This window comes from Tetrao urogallus (assembly GCF_951394365.1).
Source record: "Tetrao urogallus genome assembly, chromosome: 1".
Taxonomy (NCBI): domain Eukaryota; kingdom Metazoa; phylum Chordata; class Aves; order Galliformes; family Phasianidae; genus Tetrao; species Tetrao urogallus.
The window spans coordinates 140,676,324-140,699,912 of NC_136813.1; the positions used below are offsets into that span (position 1 = coordinate 140,676,324).

The following is a 23,589-nucleotide window of genomic DNA, read 5'->3' on the forward strand; positions in this document are numbered from 1 at the left end:
TGCTGCTTTCTACTTAGCTGTAGTAGAGTTAGTTCTGACACAGTGATCCACAATGTTTGTTTTTCCTTTTTGTGGAGATGAACCCGTATAGAATTCTCCCAGTACTATCGTAAAACAATGTTTTGTATGGCCATTTTGTATCTGGAAACTGTGGCTTCTGTACAGATGTGTCCAGGAATCTTAGGCAAAACTGACATGAATATTGAAGCAAATCAGGCTTCTGAATATGCAGAACCCAGAGCGACCTCAGTGCCTCTGTGAGACCTGTTATTGCTAAAAAAAAAATGTCCTTCATAGTCATGATGATCTGCAAGGCACACACACACTTCATGTAGTCAATAATTTGCAATCTGATTCTTCTTAGAAGAAGGTACACAAATGGAGTTTTAGCCAACAGAGATGTGTTGTAGCTTAACCTGGCCAGGTGGCTGAGCACCACGCAGTTGTTTGCTGACTTTCCCCTTTCACAGTGGCATGGCAGAGAGAAGATAAAAAAACCAACATGATAGAACTCCTGAGTTGAGATAAAACTATTTACTAAGAGAAAAGGAAAAGAATAATAATGATGACATACATATATATATACACACATATAAATGTATATAACAAGTGATGCCCAAGCAATTACTCACTACTCTCCAACTGATGCCCAACTAGCCCCCTGAGCAGCAGAAGAGAGACAGAGATATGAATGCCCACCCCCCTTCAAAACTCCTTCCACATGATCTCATATGGCATAGAATATCTCTTCGGCCATTTTAAGTCAGCTGCTCTAATTGTCTTCCCTCTCAGCTGCTTTGATCCTTCACTGCAAATGGCCTTGGCTCTGCGCATCACTGCTTAGCCACAACTATAAACATCAGTGTGTTATCAACATTGTATTTCTCCTGGAATCAAAACATAGCATCATACCAGACACTCTGAGGAAAATAATTCTATCCCAGCTGAAACTATGACAAATTGTTATCATGTGACTTAAACACCATATTGGCAGTGCGTGCTACAATGGCTTGGAGGCAGAGCAGGGAAATTGGTGGTGTCTGAGGACTTCTGCACTTAGCTGCTGAAATAGAGACCCCAGACATGTTCATCCTCATTGGGAACCATGAAGAGGCCTGCAGCTGTCATCTTCTGTGGAGAAAGGGGTTAGTTGTTCTGTGAAATTGTAGACAGTTCGCCTTTCAAGATTAAATTTATGATTCATCTTTGAACTTTAACTCTGTGGGCAATGTTAAACATTTAGACATTTCCTTCAACAGACTGATAGTATTCGGAAAGAGACACGGAGTTCAGTACATGAAAACAATCTGTAAGAAGGAACATCCTAATGCATTGTTACTCAGTTAAATCTGAATTAACCCAGCAGTGTTAATTTCATTTTTAAAGAGACTGCTTGAGACAAGAAACTTGCCTGCAAATGATTTGTCCAGGTTTTTTGTGGGCAGTGTTTCAGCCTGTTTACTGCTTAACCTTAATGCAAGTGAAATATTCCATAACAAAGCATAGAAGGGGACACAGATGGATTGTTCATGATCAGCTGAACTAATAGACCTTGTTTCTTACAATTTCATATGTTCCCTAAATCCAGAGCTGTACTTAAGTCTTCTGTATCTCCATGTTTCCTTACAGTACTTCCAATTATTTTCAGGTCCCGGTCACTGTATGGAGGTCTTTCTTTTTCCAGTTTTCTTACACACTTGTTGCACCTTCCTCCTCTGTCATTTTTAGATTCCCTCATGTCTGTTTGTCTGTGTGTCTCTCTTTCTGTCTTCCGTCTCCCCAGGCAGCTGGGCAAGTAGTAGTCCATAGGTTGGCTGATTGAGAGCAATGGCAGAGTTGACTCCCTGCCTCATACTCATAGTTCTCCAGTAAAGCAGTGCCAGATGGCTCACCTGAAGGTTCATCTTTCTCCCCTGTATTGTCTTTGAACCACAGAATCATTAAGGTGGGAAAAAAACACTGAGATCTTCTAGTCCAGTTGTCAACCTGTCATCTTCAGCCTTAATTTCAATTTGCTATCCCCATTATCCAGCCAGGGTTTCTTACTGCGTGTCTAAGACATGGACTTTGGTAACACTGGATTAGTGGCACAAAACTTGCTCTGAGAAACAGTGAGGAGGAGAGATTTACAGAGAGACAGCAATACCTCACTGACCGTTTCCTTAGGAAATCTGGCTAATAGCAAGAAAAGTACTCAGAGGAAAAAAAGCAGAATTGTTGTATAAAGAAACACCATTTAAAAAGTAACCTGCACTCCTAAGCCACTTAAAGTACATATAAAATAAGGAAGATTCTAACGGTCATTGATACAATAATATTATGTGGCAAAGGAAACTGTAGCTTTAATATGTTAGCCAAGTATTTTAGTTCTTTACTTAACCAAGTAATGTGTGAAATTACAGCCAGTTCTGTCCATACTAACATTTGCCAATGTTTAAATAGCTACATTACCTGGTTTATTGTTACAGAATGGGTTAAGATTCTTCCTGCTGGAAGTTCTGCCACTGCCTGTAGATGGGAGGGCTGAGCAGGTGTATGTTTTTGTCCGAGCAACACATTAACATAAAATATTAGTGATAATTAATAATATTAGTGATAATTAATACACTGAGCATGAATTACCCAGGAACTGTTGCTTATGGACTGGTTTTGTAAGACTTCTTGGTTCTGTCCTACCTGTGCCAACTCAGGTCCAAGTGGTAAGTCCTTGAGCTTCTCTTATGCTTTTGTTTCCTCAGCCAACACTGATTTTTGTTGTTTTTCTTGTGACTCTTTATGAGCCTTATGTGTCTTAATAGAACCTCTTGAAGACGTAATCTTACCCTACACACCAGTTTTCCCTAACTCCCAAGTTCTCAGTTCACTGCTTCAAGTGTACCACGTAGCACTGTTACCTGCATATTTCTCATACAGATCACTTAAGAAAGCTTAATTTTTCATGGCGCAACCTTTCCTTTGCATCCTAGTGTATTTCCCATAACTCCCATATGCCCCCTGGAGGTTAAATAATTTCCTCCTTTGTTCTTTTGTTTTTGTTTTCTGCCTTGTCTTTTGACAAGCAGTAGTAAACTGATATTTGAAAAGAAAATGAAAGAAAAATGCTGACAGTCTGTGGGCTGCTTCTTCCTCAGCCTTAGGTCCTTTTGCAATGCGGATGCACGCTTACCTGAATCTCAGAGCCACCTCATTGCTCTCTGAATGGCTTTGCTGTAAGTTTATTTTGATAAATAGAGAAGGAAGGGGTCCACAACAGATTTATAATGTTGGTTAGGAAAAATCTTTTACTTTTTTGAAAAATAATGGGCTGAGACACAGTTACACTAGCAAAAAAAAAAAAAAAAGTTTCAATACATTTTGCTTAGCTCCAGGGCGGTACAAGCTGTACCAGCCAGGGCCTTCTTTTATCACTATGCACTGTCACTATGCCCAGAAGTTTTGCCAGCAGGATTGCTCCTCCAAGCATGAGTAACATAGAGAGAATTTACAATTCCATCCCATCATACTGGATATATTTGACTTCAAAAAAGGACAGGCTAGCCTCTTTGAAATCTTATTGATAATGACATTACAGTACGTGTTTGGATTCTGTATGGAAATGTACACATCTGGAAATTGCCTGCTGTGCCTAGGGAAGTACTTCTGAAGATGTTGATGAAGATTTTTTGCCCTGTCCTCCCAGTTTGCTCTTAAGTAGCCTCACAGGTAAGTGCACACCAATCCCAAATTTATTCTCAGTGCTCTGTTCTATTAGACTAAAATAGAAAGTGCTTTATTATGGACAGTTACTACATCAGGAATGTTTTTTTACTAATTTTTATACTAATTTTTTATAGTCAATATAGAAAAAAAAGAGAATGGGGCAAAAATCAATCTAAAACGGAGGATGTGGTTTCAGTTATTGCATGGAAGGACAGTCAGTGCTATCTGAGCAAACCCTGCTTTTCTTTCATCTCTTTTACATCCTGACTGAAGGACAGTTAATACCAGTATGACATTTTTTCCTGATTCCAAGTTTTCTAGGTCAAGCTCCTCTCACAAACCCATAATAGTCCCAGAAGCAGCAAGTCATACTGGTGTGGGAAGAGTGGTGGTACAGGGGGCTCATTGCCCTCTGCCTCTGATTCACAAATCCCTCATATTATTACAGGTTTCTATCCATTGTCTTTTCCCCTTGAGCTTGGGAAGCAAGAAAGCCAACAAGGACATCCCAGTTTCTTTGGATAAGCTGCCCATTTCCCAAAGATTTGCCCTCTAGCAAAGGCATTTCTTACAGGCTTTGTCACTTGAAGCATCTTTCTTCCACTCAGACCTTTGGTGTGAGTAGAGTGGCCTCTGGGCTGCTTTACCTCATGCCTTGTCAGAACGTCCCAGAGGCTGTTCTTACAGCACAGGGTCTGCCAGAGTGCAGGGATGCTGGCGCTCAGCCTTTTCCCACAGATATGCTGGGTGTGATGGCAGGAAGTGTGCTGGCACCAGGAAAGAGCAGGGGGAGTTGTTTTGGGCTTTAGGTCTGCTTGGCTTCAGCAAGGCAGCACAGAAAGTGCTGTGACTCAGTAAGACATGTGAGTCAGGGCGTTCAGTGTTTGCAGGGATGCAGTAATCCATTTGATTGTGCCTTAGGCTGAATTCTATCTGGCCAGGGGAACTGCTGAAGGAGAATTCTGTACTTAGATGAATTTGAGGATATGTCTCATAAGCTTCACTAAAGATGGAGTTTGTCATGGAGTCTAATCTCCACAGCAGGCAGAATTGGGCATGGACTGGCTTTGTCTGACTTGCTTTGCAATATCAAATGAGTTGTATCAGTGCTAGAAGAAAAATCTTATCCAACAACTAGGCCGTGACCTATTCCGTAAAATGATGCAAGTGAGTGGAGAGAAATGGGAGGATGCTGAATATGAACAAACTGCAGCTGTGGGGTCAAGAATACTGCACCTGCACACTGTGCTCTTCCCTCTAGGACTATGCAAGTATGTGAGTGAGGAGTAAGGTATAGACAGACATGCCTCTTTTCTTCACACAGCTTGGTGGAGCTGGGGAACAGGAATGATGTTTTGTAATGGACTGATTTGATCACTCTCTTTCCTACCAGTGGAACAAAAGCCTTCCTGATCTTTTTCTCAAGGTTATATCTTGTCAAGCTTGCACCAAAGCTACCTTTGATCCAAAAGGTACCTCTTAGCACAGGTATTAATAATAACACTGTTTAAGGATCTTAGAATCACTTTCTCCTTCTGGCAGCATTCAGATGCTGGGTTGCAACTTAATTTGTTTTTATTTCATTACACTGGAAAGTGCTAGAAGCATGACTAAAAATTATTTGAAATAGAAAAGAAACAAGAGAAACATCCTTCTATATCAAATAGATTAAAAAAGTGAACGTATGATTTGAAAAGCAGCATCTCAAGCTGTTTCAGGAAAATGACTTCTTGAAGAGTAGACTCTACTTCTCTGCCTGCCGCCCTCAGAGCAAAACTTGACACAAGGAGGGAGAAAAAAAGATGTCAAATGTTTCCAGACATCTCTGGTTCCTTCCATCCCTACTAGCACAAAGACAAATGCATGGGATGCTTTTCTCCTCCTGTTTTGTTTCAGGATCTCACTTTGTGGAATAATTAAGATGGAATAATTGGGAAACAAAGTTCTCAGTTTGGTAGTGAATGAAATAAAGAAAAATGGATCATAGGATGATGGCTAAATTAACAATACACTTCTCATTTTAAAAGGGAGGCTGCCTCTGCTTGTGTTTAAATCTCAGTGCCGGCAATATGAGGAAAGGTGCAACCGCAGAAATTACAGCTGGCAGTCATCAGGATGAAGGAATGCACCTTTGCAGCCATTTGCTGGTAACAGAACAGCTCCTGCAGTTAGCCATGCCTATGGTTAATAGGTTTTGTGGACTACAGTACAGACCTTTACAGAGGAGGTGCATTTTTCTCATTGTCACTCATAAATCTTTCTCTGTTTTGCACAGATGCTTAAATAATTTATTTCATTTTGATTCTGCGGTGTGAAAAATGAGCAAAAATAGAAATAAATAGATATTTAATTCAAATTTATTTAGACACTAAGATTTAAAAAGCCAAAGCTAGATAAAAATCCCATTAGTTCTGTGCAAGTTCTGTGCAATATACATTGAATGTTATATTATCAGCACTGTAATCTCAGTGCTGCATTCATTTGGGCTGCCCAGTGCATTCAGAGTGGAGCAGGTACTGCCTGTCTGAAGGGACAAGTTCCCATCTGTTCTTCCTGCGCCATTCATCAGGACTTTCTACTGATGAGTTATAGCCAAATGCAGACCTGGATATATGAGTCCACTGGAATGTGTAGACTATATATGTGCTGCTTTATATCTGTCTCTTCTGTACACAACATGCAATTACCAAGAGAACTCTGAAACCGTGAGAAGATAAAGAAGCTATTAGCATTTTTATTTTTAATTGATAAATTCAACATATAACATACAACAACAACAAGAACAACATTCAACATACAACAAGATCTTCTACAGGCAGAAGGCAAGATCAGGTCTTGAGTAGAGCAGAGAGGAAGAGAGGGAGAATGGGACTCAAGTTTAGTAACTGAAAAAGAAATCAAAGGAGCATGGCTTTCTGAGATCAATATATGAGGGACAGATATCATAGATATTTGCAGGTGAAACTCCTGCACTACATCGTTCTCAAAAACAAAAAGCCAAGTAGCATAAAGTAATGCCACATGAGTTTGATAGAGTTTTACTTGGAAAATACAAAGCCTGCATCCCTTTATTCAGCAGATCACACAGGCAGCTGGATTTGTGGTAAATTTAGAGAACTGCTGGATAAATTTCAGTTCCATTGAAGGACAATCATAGAAGTCCTCTCCACTCTAAAATTCTCTTGGATACCACCCATGAGATCTTTTTAACGCTGCTTCTGTTGAGGAGCCAGCACTGCTGTGAGAACAGGGACTGGGCTCCATTCAGAATGAGCTTTAAACTGCATGGTCAGGTCTTGCTTCATTTCTGCTTATGCAACTTCACAGCAGTGATGAAAGGAAAAGAATCCAAGCTGGTTTTCAGATCCAAACCTGAATTTTCTTTTCTGACATCTGGGAACATCCTTCCCCCTTCTCCCTGCAGTTGTAAAATTAACTCATTTTCTGTGTAGGTCTTAAAAAAGTCAATATGTATTAAATACAATTATGGTGTGTTTTACTGAAAGACTTTTCAAGATGCAAGCATGATTTAAAAACAAATTTCTGGACCTTCTGCTTTTTCCATTTACTTCAGTGCACCATGAACTCCACTTTGTCCTGCCTGCTCCAACCTCCTCTCCACTTTACAGGAAATCTCGCTGCCTTTGGGAATATCATTCCATAGAGATTCACATAAGTGTAGATAAATACAAGCATTTATACGAGCAGCTAGTTCATTGCTTACTTGAATTGTTTCACTCCAGTCACAAACACTGATGCTAATGTGTACGAGCACCAAAGTATGACTATGCTGTGCTATATTTATCTTGCACATACAGCATTAGATCAAAGAGTCCCGATGTTTTCTTTCAGAGGTTTGCTAGATATTTTTGTTGTTAATTATTGGCAAAGGACATTTTAAGAGATGCACACTTTTCAGCTGTGTTCCAAAAGGTGTATTTCGTTGTTTAAGCATGATGAATTTAAAAAAGAAACAAAGAAAGGGAAAAAAAAAAAAAAAGATCATCTGATCATCTGCTCTGTTATTCTCCTTTCCTGATCACCTCTGCCCTGGTATGTAGAAATTGGCTGATTTATTTAAATCCCAGCAACTCCCATGGCATATGGTTCATAAAGTGGCATTTACAGTGTGCATTGTAACACTTCATCACTACTAGGCAGACTTTGAAAGTAATACGGGTTCACATTGTTCCAAAAAATAAAAATTAAGGTGAAAGTAAATCTAATACTTAGCTTTTCTTTTGAGTCTACCGCTGTAAAAAATCAACCTTAGGAGAGGAATGGAATTTTCTGAATGACAACTACCACCAAAAAAGAAAAAAAATCCCCTAACCCAAAAAGCCATCCTCAGAAAGTAGTTCTTCAACACCGCCTTTTTTCCCACAGCCTTGTGGAGCCCCCAACCCTGTCTGCAGAAAATGAAAGAGAGAGGGGTGGGATTAATGTGTAATTAAAGGGAATTTGGAAGGCTGAGATGTTGCGGAATGTTAGATCAGTAGCTGGAACAGCATGTGGTGTTCTTTAGGCAGGCTTCATTGAATCCATACAAAAAAAGAAAGAAGGGCTGCTTGCCTGTCTGCTCATTTATCAAACAGCTAGGCTGAACTTTCACAGCTCCACAAAAGTGTTTTACTGTTTGCTGAAGTTTTGCTCCAGAAATTAAAGCTGAACAACCTTCAGTGAGTCTGAGTCTGCATTTCTGACGTGAGCCACGTTGTGCAAAGCTTATGGAACATGGTGCAGGTCAATTTTTTACATGATGCAAAAGAAAGCTGAGTTGTGTGTTTGATTTTAAAAAAACATATTACAGTCAAATACGTGACATTGTAACATCTTTATTTATAAAGCACCTTTTGATCTAAATACATGTTCCAGAGCTTTCAGTCATCAATCAGGATTAAATATTTATCACGTTGGCAAAATGGCTCACAGGGGAAAAATCTATGCTATTTAATCAATTTTACTTGACACTGTTTTCTGTTTGAACAGTGGTATTCCATCTTGTATGCCTGTTTTTCTTTAATTCTACTTGTTCCTCCTCACCCCCCGCAAAATAGGAAACAGCAATTTATATTACGAAAGTACGAAATAAGCTACAGATTAAGAAAGAAAGAAATTTCTCTTGTAAGTGAATCTTCAAGGCTTACTGCGTTCTTTCTTGCATGACTGTTCTGCCAGCTGAGTTTTGCCTCTGTTGCAGACAACACCGAGAATCAGGTTCAGTCCCACGAGGTGCTGAGAGCTGCCTTTCCAGCAACTCCAGCTGAGCTTTTTCATCACGAGCAGCCTGGCTGACAGCGGATCTGCACAACTGACATTCATTAATTTGTTTCTTTAAATGCATCTGGTGCTGAAGAAGTTTTGTTTTACAGTAGCAGTGTTCTTTTAATCTCTGCTGATGGACCGAAGCCCAGGTTCTTGACAATATCCTGCTGTTTCTGAGATGCGCTTGTTTTCCATAGCAGATAAATTGATTATGACCTATCTTTAGAAAATGCAACAGTGAATCTTCCCTGGTGGAAGTGGTGCCCTGTCAAATACCAATATCTTTTCACAGAATCCTCTCTCACAAAAGGGAGCGTTTAATGGCAGGATCATGAAGGCCTTTGAAGAAATGCTGCCTCCAAAGCTCTCCAAAGGAAAGGTTTCTCTGGTTGCAGGAAAACCAAGTTTGTTTTAAATCTGCAAATTTGAATAGTCAGTTCTAAATACACTCTTCATTCGCTTAGAAGCAGAAATGGTGTGAGATTTAAGGAAGAGTAATTCCATAAAGTTCTTTATCTAAAGTGATTATAGTTAATAAAATTCATATTGAGTTTAAAAGCCTATTGCCCTTTTTACAGCAATGGAAAAAATCAAAAGCTTTCTCCTGATTTTTTTACCCATGTATTTGGGTGAGACCACAGTACAGTTTTTCTGCTTATTGGTCTTAACAGTCTGTAATAAATTATTAGCAAGTGTTTTCATTTCTTTCTAATATCAGTTTTATTCATTTGCAGATAATAAGGCAACAGTTTCCACAGCTAACAACGAGAAGACTTGGAACCAGAGGCCAATCGAAGTAAGCAGTGTATGGTGCATTATCATCTCACACAGGGCCCCATCTGGCCTTGACTGAATAGAATAGTATGACATCAGGGAATTATTTGTCCAGTTGGGGAATTAAAACCCAACTCTGATACAGTTTCCATTGTAGTTTTTACTCTTACTGTTTCAGTGGTGAAAGTGCTGCATAATCCAATGGAGATCTTTTACTGAATTCATCAGCAATATTTTCCACATTTTTCCTACAAGTTGTCTCTTCTCAGCTCATTTTACGTGACATAAAAGGCATTCACACTTAGCACTAACAGAGCTACTGTGAAATCACAGCTGGTTAACATCATGTTTAAGTTTGGAGAAAAAGTGGTGGAATGCTATGTGGAATTTAGCTAGAAATATTTTTTGGCCTGAACTCAAATTGTCCACAGACCTGGATTTAATCACAGATTTTGCTGTGTATCAAAATCCAACGTCTCTTTACACGATCAATGAATTATTTTATTGCCTTATCCAAAAGATGGTACCTCCCCAAAACAGTTTCATCCTAATAGTTCGTTCCAGAATGAGAAATAATTTCAGATAGAAGACTGCACTTCACATTCTATTTGAGATTTTCCAGTTGTTCTTATGTTCATCTTGAGATTCTCTTAACTTTTATAACTCAGCTTAACTTTTTCTCAAGCAGCCATTTTTAAGTAACTAATTGTAGATCTGAAATTTCTTCCCAAGTATAAATTCAGACATGCTATAACAACACTCAGAGCTACCAGATCCTACTCAGTTGTACGCATTGGATTAGTCCAACAAGGAAAGCCTGATAGGTCAGGACTCAAAGCATCAGGACTTTGCACTGAATTTAAATTGTATATAATTTAAGTTATAAGCTCATAAAGACAGGGTGAAAGCATACCCAGGTTGCTTTATGGAATATCTCCTATGACAGTGCTCTTTGTCAACCATGAAGTCATTCTGATCCTGGCTATAAATTTGTTATTTGTCTTCCTGTTTAAACAAAGAGTGAGCATTGGTATATTCCCAAACTGGAGCTCCTCTATCAGGTTCAGAAGTCTCTCAGAGGGGCAAGATGCCTTTGATCAGCTGACTGAAGGCATCTTGCATTTGCAAAAATAATGTCTCTTTGCTCTCAGGGACTGAAAATCGGTGAGTCTTAAAAGTTCTTGTATATTTTCCCCCTAACTTGCATGCCTACTGAAGAGGCTTTCAGATCTCGTTCTCTTATCATGCTGTCTTTGCAGAAGTTCTGATCCTATCTAGCAAGTAAGATGTTTCTGAAAAGCACTCAACAAAATCCTAGGTCTTTGGTAGTCTCTGATAATGCTTCTGAGAGAGATTATAGTTATTTAAATTTCACAGCCTTAGTATGTATAAGATGGAGTTGTTCTGGTCCAAAAGAGGATACCTACATCTTCATCCATGGTTAACACCCCAATGATCATAGCATACAGAGAAGTAATTTGATCCAATGATCCAATGAAGAGGGGAGGCATAAACACATCTGCATATTACAGATTCGCAGGGGCTGGAAGGGACTTCTGGAGATCATCTAGGCCAACCCCCTGCTAAAGCTGGTTCCCTACAGTAGGTTCCACAGGAAAAGGTTTGGGCACGTTTTGAATGTCTCCAGAAAACAAGACTGCACATCCTCTTGGGCAGCTTCTTCCTGTGCTCTGTCACTCTCAAAGTTCTTTCTCATATTCATATGGAACTTTCTGTGTTCCAGTTTGTGCTCATTGGGCACTGTTCAAGAGTCTGGTCCTATCCACTTGACTTCAGCCTATGGGATATTTATAAACATCGATAAAATCCCCCCTCAGCCTTCTCCAGGCTGAACAGTCCCAGGGCTCTCAGCCTGTCCTCATAAGGGAGATGCTCCAGGCCCTCACCATCTCGGTGTCCCTCTGCTGGGCTCTCTTGTGAAGTTCCCTGTCTTTGAACGGGGGAGCCCAGACCTGGACACAGCACTCCAGATGTGGCCTCAGCTTTGCAGAGGATCACCTCCCTCGACCTGCTGGCTATGCTCTTTGCAATGCACCCCAGGATGCCATTGGCCTTCTGGGCCACAAGGGCACACTGCTGGCTCATGGCCAACCTGTTGTCTATCAAAACACCCGGGTCCTCCACAGAGCTCCTTTCCAGCAGGTCAGCCCATCACCTGTACCAATGCATGCGGTTATTCATCTCCAGGTGTAGGACTCTACACTTGCTCTTGTTGAACCTCATCAGGTTCCTCTCTGCCCAACTCTCCATCCTGTCCAGCTGTTGCTGAACGGCAGCACAGCCTACTGGTTTGTCAGTCACTCCTCCCAGCTCTGTTTCATCAGCAAACTTGCTGAGGATTGACTCTATCCCTTCATCTAGGTCACTGATGAAGATGTCGAACAAGACCAGAACCAGTACTGATCTCCGGGGAACACTATTACTTACAGACCTCCAAGTAGAGTCTGTGCCACTGATTATAACTGTATGAGCTGTCAGTCAGCCAGCTCTCAGTTCACCTCATTGTCCACTTGTCTTTCTCATTTGCACGTTGTACTTCTTTGCAATGAATACACCAGCACATACGCTCCTTGCTGGACCCAGCACAGCTATAACTGAGGTCTGTTTTTATTTTCAGAAACATCTGATTGCATTTCAGTTGTGTTATGTAAATAAATTACTTTATGCATTAACACTTCAGTCCTTTTATCACCCACTGTGCTGACCAATTGTTGCCAGTATGATTTTCCTTCCATTTCCTTGCTACTGCCAAGGAAACTCAACCACAGCAGTGGTTGAGATCATCTGGCTTCACACTGTTCTGCCTTCAGTCTTTTTATAGCATGGCTCCCTCGTAACATTTCAAAGTTCAGAGCTACAATGGCACTATACTCTTGGTCATCTGTTGTGAGGCTTTCTCTTTTGCAGCTGGGCTTATTGCTGTAAATGTGCAGCTGTTCTCTATCACGCTGAGCTTAGAAAGAGTTCCACCATAGGTGAGCCATGAGAAGGCATCTAAATAGAAAAGCTCATTTCTTTCTGTACTACAGCATGGAACTCTTCAATTATATACACAAGTGGTTACTTAGACTAATGGGAATGATATGGTGTGAAGGGAGTTTTTCTTCTTTCTCTAAGAATGTTGTATTGTAGATTCTGGGTCCATGAAAGGAAAAATTATTCTATTTACTGCAAAAAATGATTGTGTGGTCTGCCCGTTACTTCCTTACAGATCAAACTTTCAAGACTTCCTTACTGATTTCAGTTTGATTGTGGGTGGTTAGTTGTCACTTTTGTTTCTTTCTTTCTGTTAGAAATGATTTAAAGAAAAAGTGCTAAGAATATCTGTGAACTGCACCAGTGATTTTTTGCCATTTGGGATAGTAACATTTCCAGATAGCTTCCTCCTTCAGTAAAGTTTCTATGTTAATTTGGCTATTGCTGTCTACGTAATTTTGAAGCTACCTGGCAATCTCTTTAGTGTAGTATACTGCCAACTAAAATATACCAGACATTAAGCAATGCCCTGTGACATTCTACTACAGTTTGGAGGCTTTTATTCCTTCTTTTTTTTCCCCTAGAATTGATTTAAAAAGAAACTTAACATAAAAGACTGACCTGCTTAAGTTATACAGAACTCTCAGTCTGTCTTGAACTTTTGCAGTCCTGCCTGCTGTGGCCTTATATTTTTCTTATTTTTTTTTCTTTTTTCTCGTTCCCTTTCTCTCAATAATTTGTGGTGGTAGTTTCTTTCCGTTTTCCCATCCCCAGGCATACCGAACTCACAGGATATAAGAAAGTAGGCTATGGGCTTTATGGCTGTTACACATAGTGCATGCATGACAGCTGCTATCAAGCTGGGAACTTGAACTGCAACCTGGAGTTGTTACTGTTTAAGCAAAAAAAAAGAAAAAAAAAAAGAAAAATGAAAAAAAAAAAAGCTTCTATGGCTGGTGTACCATCGCGTGTAGCTTGGCACATGTAATGTCTGGCTGAATCAGCCTTCTTAGTGCCCTTCGCTCTGGTTTGTCCTTTTAACAAGCACAAAGCAGTAAGGATCCCATTCAAATAAAGCCAGCGAAACATGTGATATGCACAGCTATGGTATCCAAGCAAAAACTTGCCATCAGCTGTCTGTAACAGAGTAGGATGGATCTGAGCCTGACTTCTGGTCTGGAATATACATTTTGGTCTGAGCCTTGACATGATTTAGAGCAGATAGTGTGGCTTTCTAAGGTATTGAAGGAAGGAAATCTTACTCAAATAATGTCAGATTAATATATTAATAAATCTCCCCTGCATTATTCAATATTGAGTTCAAGATAGCTTTTATTTTTATTTCATTTATTGCTGGATGATGTGGAACATCCTCAGTCGAAATGGTAAGGGCAGCACATACGAGAATCCTGCAGCTCCCCAGGCCTCCTCTCAGCCCATCTGTGCTGGTAGACAAGATTAGGGCTTCCAGCTATTTGCCACTACTTTCTGTTGGAGATTATAACACGCGCCGATTTGCGGGTGAAAAAATCACCTTAGCTTAAGCTATAATCAATTAGACACTGCTCTTTCACTGTTTGAATTGATGTTAGTAAAGCCAGATGATTTTCCTAAAGCAAACAAGGGGTAATCAAGTGAACTGATCTGCCTGTAGCACTCTGAAAACAGTAACTGTCTGTCTGGGGAGGATGACAAACATCTGGAGATGGTTCCCTCTCCTCCCACCACAGCTGGATGCAGAAGTGAAAGTCTCATCTCAGTCTGATAGGCTGTAAGGAGAGAACCAGAAGATCATTGAAAATTCCCTTTAAGAAAATAAAGTCAGAGGTACAAGAGCAATATGATTTTATGTTGCCTTTTGTAACCACTAAAAATTTAGTTGAAGTGATGGTGGGGCTTACAGCTGAGAAAATGAAGTAGATGTTAGCAAAATCACAGGGTGAATGAGATTGTTTCTGGTGCTCCGATGCAAGGGTTAGCCTGGATAATGAGTGCTCCCATTAACACCTATAATAATGCTAAGCCGTGGCACAACCGTGTGCCATAAGGCCACCAATCCGTTCTTGTAGTGCAGTCACACCGTGTAACACCCACTGTGCTCTGCACAGGCAGAGTTACAGCGTTGTGTAGTATCCTGTGCTGATCCAAGACCAATTATGATGGAAGTTATAAGGCACATCATTTTGGACTGTACGTTTTCTGCTGTGCATTGCTTTCAAGCACACGTGCTTCTCCCTTCCAATCCTTCCACCCCTCCCCCTGCGTTTCATTGCAGTGCTTTCAGGTTTTGAAACATTTCTGATCAGTTTGTTTGTGATAAAGACTTGTGCTATTCAGGGATCAAAGCGGCCCTGGACAGTCTGAGAAGAAATAACAACAGAAGGGCCAGACCAGAGGGGTTGTACCTCTGCTTATTGCTAAACTAAAGGAGCAGCTGCACAGCACAACTCTGCCAGCAAGAAGCTTTAGGATGTGCTTTTAAATCATAAGAAAAAATAACATAGAACTCCATTAATTTTCTGCCCTGCAACAGTCAGCTTTATTAACTCTGAAGAGAGCTAGCTGCTTTTACCAAAAGAAATTTGACAACCCAGAGTATTACCACAATATTCTGCTACTGAATCAATGCTTGTTAATGATACAGAAACTATAACAAAGTCTGTTTTGCTATAGAGATTATTAACATTGTCAATTTATCTTACTCCCATATACTTTTAAAAATAATTTTTGAACAATTTACTTTATGTACCTCTCTGTGTATCAGGTACCATTATTATGGAATTGCAGTGAAAGAAAACTCACAGTATTACGATGTGATGTATTCTAAAAAAGGAGCAGCCTGGGTCAATGAAACTGGAAAAAAAGAAGTGACCAAACAGACAGTGGCATATTCACCACGATCCAAACTGGGAACATTACTGCCAGAGTTTCCCAAATGTCAAAGATCTAAATCTGCCAGCCAGTCTGCCAGAGGAGAAGGTAACGCTTTGGAAATATTTTCTTAGCTTGTTCTGTATCTTTTTTTCCCTGCTTTGGATGAAAACTTCGTCTAAAGTATAAAGACTTTAAATAAGATTAAGTTTAATAATGCTTTGACTTTATTTATGGGGAACTTAACTGCTTCTTATAATAGTCAGAAGTATTTTCCCTCAGTACAACAGCATATGCTATCAGATGTATAGCATATCTAAAGCCTACGCACACTCTTCTTTCAAAGTTGTATTACATACAGCAGGAAAGGCTTGGATGGTAACTGGTTAAATCACCAATAACAAGACCCCAGTTTTCTGTTTTAGCAATATGTGAACCCCCTTGTTGGCAAACTGAAAAACAAATCCGGTGCTTTCTTGTGAGGAGAGGAATTTAATGCATTTCTTATCCTTCTAGGCTGGAAATTAAAAGAATCCTGTCTGCACCTATGACAAAAGTGCTCTGACTGTTCTTGGCTGAGCCTGCTAGTTTTCTGATGCTATTCACATGTGTAGTATCAATGTAAAGTGGACAAAAGAGTAGGGTTTTATAGTTCTTTATGTCCTAATTAGGGCCACATTCTCGTCTTTGATCTCACTGAGGTTTTTTGCTCCTCTTGCATTTGAAGAATCCCATTGACATAGAAAAATTCATGAATTCAAAGGGAGAATTTACCTTTAAAAAGAAAACTTATGTTAAAGCTAATCTAACTAGACTCTGATTTCATTATTTTTGCAATTTTGCATAGGTAAAAAACAACTAACTTTTTTGTGCTCTGTATTTTGATAGTTTTGAGAGCAGATTTCTTAAAGTAGAATGAACATTTGTGTGTCTCCCTCTCATTCTTTTTCAGGTTTCTACCTTTATTATGATGTATAGAACTCACTGTCAGAGGATACTAGACACTGTAATAAGAGCAAACTTTGATGAGGTATGGTTAGAAACTGCAGTTGTAGTTTAATGATACTACTGGTATGAATGGATCTGAGAGCTGATTTTGAATTTGATATTACAAACTTATGGTTTTGTGGTGGCTAATCCTTTTCATGAATAAAGAAGAATAGATATAGATATTACATATTATGTCATTGATAGCATTAAATCTCACTTATACCACTGGGTGAGTTAGAGAAATGAAAGCAGTGGGAACGGTTTTGATTCTCCATTGGGATTAAAGTGGCAATATCCTCTTACAAGATGTTGACAATCCAGTTCTTACATCTCAACAAGTGTATCCATCACCACTTTCCTAACCTTTGAGTAAGGAACTGAGCTTTGAACTTTGAACTGAGCTCTGTTTGAAGGAATTCCTCTGAGTGTTCGGAACAAACCCAGGGCAGGTGCCACAGCCAAAATGATGTTCTCTGCTAGTCTGTTAACAATGAGCATGGAGCTGGGGGGCCTAGAGCCTCCCAGACATCCCAGTAAACCTCTACTTAAAGTCTCCAGTTCTTCAGTTGTTTGGTAGTACAGCCAGGAACACACAAACTGCTCAATAGTTGATACGATTCACTAGAATATCAAACTGAATCTGAGGGCTTTCTGGCAATGCATGTATACAAGTCCTATAATTAGAGGTGAATGGCTACAAACATCAAACATTACCGGACTGCAAAGACTTTTATATCAGATGTGGAGAAATTTTCTTTTCTAGGAAAGTAAATCTGATTATAGAAATGCTGAGGGCCTCATTCAAATATAATTTGGAAAAGTCAAAGGAAATGGGTCTTTTGACTCTGCATTCTGAACTAAAGCAGAGAATTCCTTCCTTTTTTCTATCCTGCTCTAGTCTCAAACTCCTCTGATTTAAAGCTGAGGCTCTCTTAAGCCATTGCACCTGTCTAGGTTCTTCCTTGCAAGAAAATTATTTCTTCAGCATTATTTTACTTCTTTTCACATTTTCCAGCGTGTCTCTCAGATCTTCTCCTAAACCATGTTAAGTGGGAACCAGAAGCATAAAAAAATATTTAAATCTGTTGTACGGGTTAGAGAAAACCAAACCCTTGGCCCATTCACTTCAAGCCCACTGGTTCAGTGAGAACACATATTCAGGTTTTGCTGGATCAGTCTCTGATTGCTTTCTTCAGAGAAGGATGTTGTCTTTTTCTAGGGAATCTGTCCAGGATCAGTGGTGGAGAAGGGCTGAACAGTAACAAGAGTAAATGATAAATGTTATTTACTGCACCTGGTCAGTTACAGGCTGTGTGTTAAAAGGTTATCATGTAGAAATGCTGGTGTTCTGACACCTGCAGAATTGACCATGTCATTCACATAGTAACACCTTTATTTCCTAATGGCAGTTTTCAGATGCATCTTTTTCTGTGTCTGAAATTTCTCCCTATTTTCTTTTTGCCCTTCTCCATTCTTTTTCCACTTTCCTTCATAGAGAAGGAGATAAAGAAGAAATAATTGCTGCTTTTCTTTAGTCACTGACACAGCTGTTAAGATCTCCAAACGGTTTCTTTCAAAATTAATGCAGAAAATGGTTATACTGGCCTCCATCACCGTGCTGTGGTCCTGTCCCTCCCACACCAAGTCCTAGTTTCATTACATTGTATACAGGAGCAGCCTCTCAGCTGTAGGAACAAAAAGGTACCCTGTCTCCAACTCAGAATGCCTCCTTGCCCTTTGGCTCATTATCCCATCAGCGCCCTGGTTAAGTATAAGCCTGTCTAGTTAAGGAATATACATAATCTGTGTTGTATATCATAAATCCAGCTGTGAGACTGAAATAAATGTCATCCAAACAGGATCATTTAAAGGAAAAAGTATTTGTGGCCTTTTGTTGTTTTCTCTTACATGTCCCTTCTCCTTCTCACGATTGCAGGTTCAAAGTTTTCTTCTGCACTTTTTGGCAAGGGATGCCTCCTCATATGCTGCCTGTACTGGGTTCTTCAACCGTAGTAAATATAGTTGGAGTTTGTGACTCGATTTTATACAAAGCAATTTCTGGAGTTTTGATGCCAACAGTACTGCAAGCACTACCCGACAGGTCAGTATAACTGACTGCACTGGCCATTTCTACATATCTCAGCTGTCTTTATTATATATCTTCTCTTTGCAAAAGGCACCAATTCTCAGAAAGCTGCATGTTTCACCTGAGTTTAAATCACATGCCAGTTCAAAGGACCTGAATGCTGACATGTTTGTGGAAAAAACATATTGATTTTAACAACACTTGTGAAAAGTGTGACTTTTTTGTGTGATAAAGGATAAGACTTTCTTCTTGGTTTATTAACATCAAGCTGATAGTCATGTCCCGCCCTTTCAGGGAATATCAGAAATCTGCAGCTGCAGAATGACACGTTCCTTCATTTTCTGACAGTTTTCAGATACATTTCTGCTAATCTAGTGTAGCAAGAGAACAGTACTCTGAATAACAGTGACCAAAGCTGGCCTGGCTGCTCTGTCTGTAAATACTCCCTTGCGTATTCAGGCACTGCAACTTAAGCATTTGTCTATGTTTACACTCTTGGAACCCAATGTTATTCCGCTTGCCAAGAGCAGAAAATATGAAGATTGTACTTGAGAAGTCTCAGACAACCTGGATTAATTTAAATGCTATACTGTGATGAACAGATGCACACTTATTTAAGGATCCCTTCATTAATATTAACAAGTATTTGACTCCTTTGTTTCAGAGCTCAGTTTTTCTTTGCAATCTTACACAAGGTAGATCTCATCTTTTCTCTCCCTACCTGAGTACATCTGAGTCCAAGAGAAATCTTAATCATGTAGAGAAAACAGAACAGAGATCAACATTTTAGAGCATAAAGTGTAATTACTGTGTAGTCAACCTATTCCTCTATTTGATTTTCCTAATATAAACATCAGGAAACATTCTTTTTCTAAATATTTATTCACCTTTGTTATTATTTGATACTTTCCTGAGGTTAAATAATTGTTACATTTATTCCTTTAGAGTTTAATATTGGCACTGTATATTTAGCCTTCAGGATTGTAATGCAGCTCTAATTATAGCAAATGTTTTTGAGATGTCATTCTATGCTCCTAAATTGGTGACTGCTGTTTGCAGTGTTATGACTGCTAAAGTACAGACAAAGTATTTTCTCCATGAGAAACCTGTTATAAGCATGGGATTTCCTTGATATGTACATTTTTTGCAGGCTTTGCCTTCTCCACCTCCCCCCCCCCCCCCCCCCCCCCCCCCCCCCCCCCCCCCCCCCCCCCCCCCCCAAAAAAAAATCTATTTCATTGGAAGGATTAAACAGAACAGCAGTCCTTTTCTCAAGCTGCTTAGTTCTTTCATAGCAAATAAGGAGAGACTTGAGTGTGAATATGGACTTTTGTAATGCATATAAAGGGCCAGATTGTGGCTATTAAGCCATAGCCTGCACTGGAGGGGGTGAAGAAGGGTCTCACTGCAATGGAAGCTCCTGAAGGAAATCTTGCTGACTCAGCCAGAATCTTCTGAGGAACTTCCTGGGAATGAATGTCGGCTGTACAGAAAAAACACTTTTAGAGGATGCAACAGATGCCATCTGTCCGCTATCCTAGGTGTCTCTGCAAAGCAGATCAGATCTATGGCAACAGTTATTTTACCACCTCTATCCTCTGTGCAGTGTGTGTTGGAGTACAAACAGAATGGCTGCCTGGCAGCATGAAGTAAAGTTCCTTGCGTCCTTCCTCTGTCTATGTATCTTGAGTGTTAGAATGTGTGTGTATCTTGAGTGCTATAGGCAGCGCAGCTCAGTCTGGCAGAACCAAGTGCAGGTCTCCCCTACATCATACCCCGAACTTTTCCTGGAAATTGTCATTTTTCACTGAGCAATTCACAAGAAGGGCCTTCCAAATTTAGGAGGAAATGATGGGGCCATCTAGCAAAGGGCTGTAAGAAAGAAGAGGGAAATCTCATTCATCTAGGAAAGTTCTTGCCTTGCTCAGAGCTAAGCAGGAAGGTTTTGCTGTGCCCCCGCATACAGTCTAGAAATTCCTGACTGTCACAGCCACCCATTCAATGGCTTCAGTCTGGAGCACAGTTGGTTATTGCTTCACTTACGTGTGTCTGTGTCCATTTGTATAAATTTAGGGACAAATGGCCTGAAATCCCATGCTTGATCTATTGTTGTCTTCTTTAAGTAAATGTGATTTTATGTTTTTATATTTTATTATTTTATCCTAAGGTAAAAAAAAAAAAAAAAAAAAAAAAAAAAAAAAAAGATTTATAAATCAATACAGTGCATACAGAGACTTTCATTCTCTGTGGTGTTACATTTTTCTGGAAAGGCTTTCAGAAGTTTTCCTTCATGTCTGCAGACCAAAACATGTTCAGCAACTCTGCATAATAGTGAGGTGTAAATAATTGACCTGTAGTGTTCACATGTTCACAATTCTTATAGAAGACACAGAGTATATGTTCTGATGTAGTGATTTCTCTTCTAAGTCTGACACAGGTGATCAGAAAGTTTGCAAAGCAACTGGATGAGTGGCTAAAAGTAGCTCTCCATGACTTGCCAGAAAACCTACGAAATATCAAATTTGAATGTAAGTATTGCCAAATCTCTCCTATTAATCTGGGAAATATGTAATGTTAATGTTTAGAAATTAATTGGAAGTGAACCTTGAGTTCTTTTAAGAATTAAATACTGACAGCATTGTTAATCTTGCATTCACTTCCAAGCTCCACTTGCTCGTGAGAACCAATTTCATTTACTGAAATGAGGCACTGCCCCAAGTGAGAAAAATTACTTTTCCTTTCTTGTGAGTTCTGATAAGAAATTAATTTTGTTGATAGTAAGCAAACATTAGGGATATTAGGCAAAGAAAATTATTAAACAAACCTTTAGGGTAGCACAATTTGAATACAGCTTGAGGCCCTTGCTCAAAAAAGTGCCAGAGTTAAAAATGAAGGAGATCAAATTACCCTGTCGCCACAGGAAAGGGCACTAGCCCTATTCAGACATGCTTTGTAGATGCCTGCAGTGCACATCACCTATTGATAAAGCCTGCTTTATTTCACGGCTCTCAATTCTTTGCCTTTCATGAGCACTAAATTCCACACCACAAAGTTAAAGGGGAAAAAAAAAAAAAAAAAAACTAATTTAGGAGAAGGATTAACTATTTTGATCAGCACGGAAAATTAGAAGTATATTTTACAGAGAACACTCTAGAATGTGAGTTAGAATAACTAATTTTAGGTTTTTGTGTGTTGTTTACTAATTCATTTTAAAAGTTACAGAAAGTCAGAGCTGAGAGCATGCTTTATCACATCTTTCTCTGTTCAAAAATATCAAGGATCTGCAACAATTTTCCAATTCTGCCGGGAAAGAGAAAGAGACAGACGATGCACTTTCTACTCATTCTTGAACAATGCTCTTTAACTGAGGAAACTCCTACTCTGTGACTACATCTAAGGCCTGTTTGGATAGCTCTGCAGGCCTTTTGTGATTTTATAAGAAAAACATTGAGTCCAACCTAGCACATACATCCTAGCCTTTGTCATTTCTGCAACTTTTTCCTCCTAATCAAAAGTTGTGATCGAAAGAATTACTGAATGGAGAAACTGCAAGTCTTGGTTGCATTTGCAGTTCTTAAGTCATATAATTCAGACAAAATATGATCAACAAAACATTTTAAAATTCCAGTTTCCGAGTACAAGAAGTATCTTAATACAAGGTCCAAATCCTCTTGGAAAGAGATAAAGAGAGATGGCAAGTACCTCCTAGGCTCTCTTATGCCATTGCATGTTAGTGTGTCATGTAATCACTTTAATCAAACTTTACCTGAAACTGTTCCAGATTTTAGCTCCTTCCTTAGTCCAGTCTGAAGGCTGCTCTGAAACCTGTTTGCATTAAAACTTGGGAAACTTTTCTAATTTCCTGATAAAATGTTGCTGCCATTATGTTTTGCCCACTTGTTCTTGCACCAACATTTTTCTTCCTGCTAAATAGTTCAGTCTTTATGGTTTTCAGCTCTTTTGTGTATCAGGAGAAAATTTGCTATGCTAAACAAGCAAAGCTCTTCCATTGTCCTCTACGTTTCCCTTGTCCTCTCGTTATTCACAGCATCTATAAATCATCACTTGTAATATGCCTCTGTAAAATTGATTGAATATCCAGATTTAAGGTTATAGGTCAAGGCTTAAACTAAGTTAAAACTATGCTATTCATGCAAACAGTATGTTGCCATAATTGAATGTAAAAAACTGGATATGTTTTTTCAGTGCTGATTTTAATTCAGAATTTTCAGAAATAAAGGATTTTACTTATTTAGCACAGTATGTAAGTATATATCTCCTCTTTCCTACAGTGTCCAGAAGATTCTCACAAATACTCCGGCGACAGACGTCACTAAATCATCTGTGCCAAGTAAATATTTCAATTATCTGAGTTTGCTGAATGCCATTTTTACTGTTTTGTAAAATAATTCATTAAATTGGCAAGCTGGACTTTACTCAAAGAGGAAGAGATCATGTTAGCAGTTTCTTTCCAACATTTACTATGACCATCTTTACAAAATCAAGAACTAATCAACAAAAGTATTTTGCTAGAGACCTGGAAGCCACACTGATCATTAAATTAAGCAGAAAACATTTTGAAGCAAATTTAGGATATGATTTGAGAGGATCCATTGGTTTCAGTGAGGCTTGAATCAGGACTATTAAGGAGACAGAAAAATTTATATATGCCTGACAAAAACTTCCAAGTGTAATTGCATATTATAAATCAAAAGTAAATCAGTGAAAAACAAAAGGGTTGAACCACTTGGGTTTTAAATGAAAATATTTTTATGACCACAGCAAGAGAATGTAAGAAAATCACCCTGAACTGTTTGCTTTCACCAGCTACTTTAGGTGACAATTACCTATCAAAAATTAATGAGACCATACTCTATGTAGTACAAAATAGGGGAGAATGCACTGGG

General features: G+C 39.2%; 1 protein-coding gene across 1 annotated transcript in view; it reads left to right on the forward strand.

Annotated features, from left to right (window-relative positions):
- Positions 1–23,589, forward strand: part of RFX4 (regulatory factor X4) — a gene marked incomplete at both ends in the record, with an annotated part of 90,902 nt that overhangs the window by 30,749 nt on the left and 36,564 nt on the right. The window contains 8 exon segments of the mRNA XM_079549598.1: positions 9,699–9,760; positions 15,500–15,662; positions 15,664–15,714; positions 16,559–16,636; positions 18,533–18,553; positions 18,555–18,697; positions 21,110–21,210; positions 22,975–23,033. Coding sequence (XP_079405724.1) covers positions 9,699–9,760; positions 15,500–15,662; positions 15,664–15,714; positions 16,559–16,636; positions 18,533–18,553; positions 18,555–18,697; positions 21,110–21,210; positions 22,975–23,033 — 678 coding nt within the window.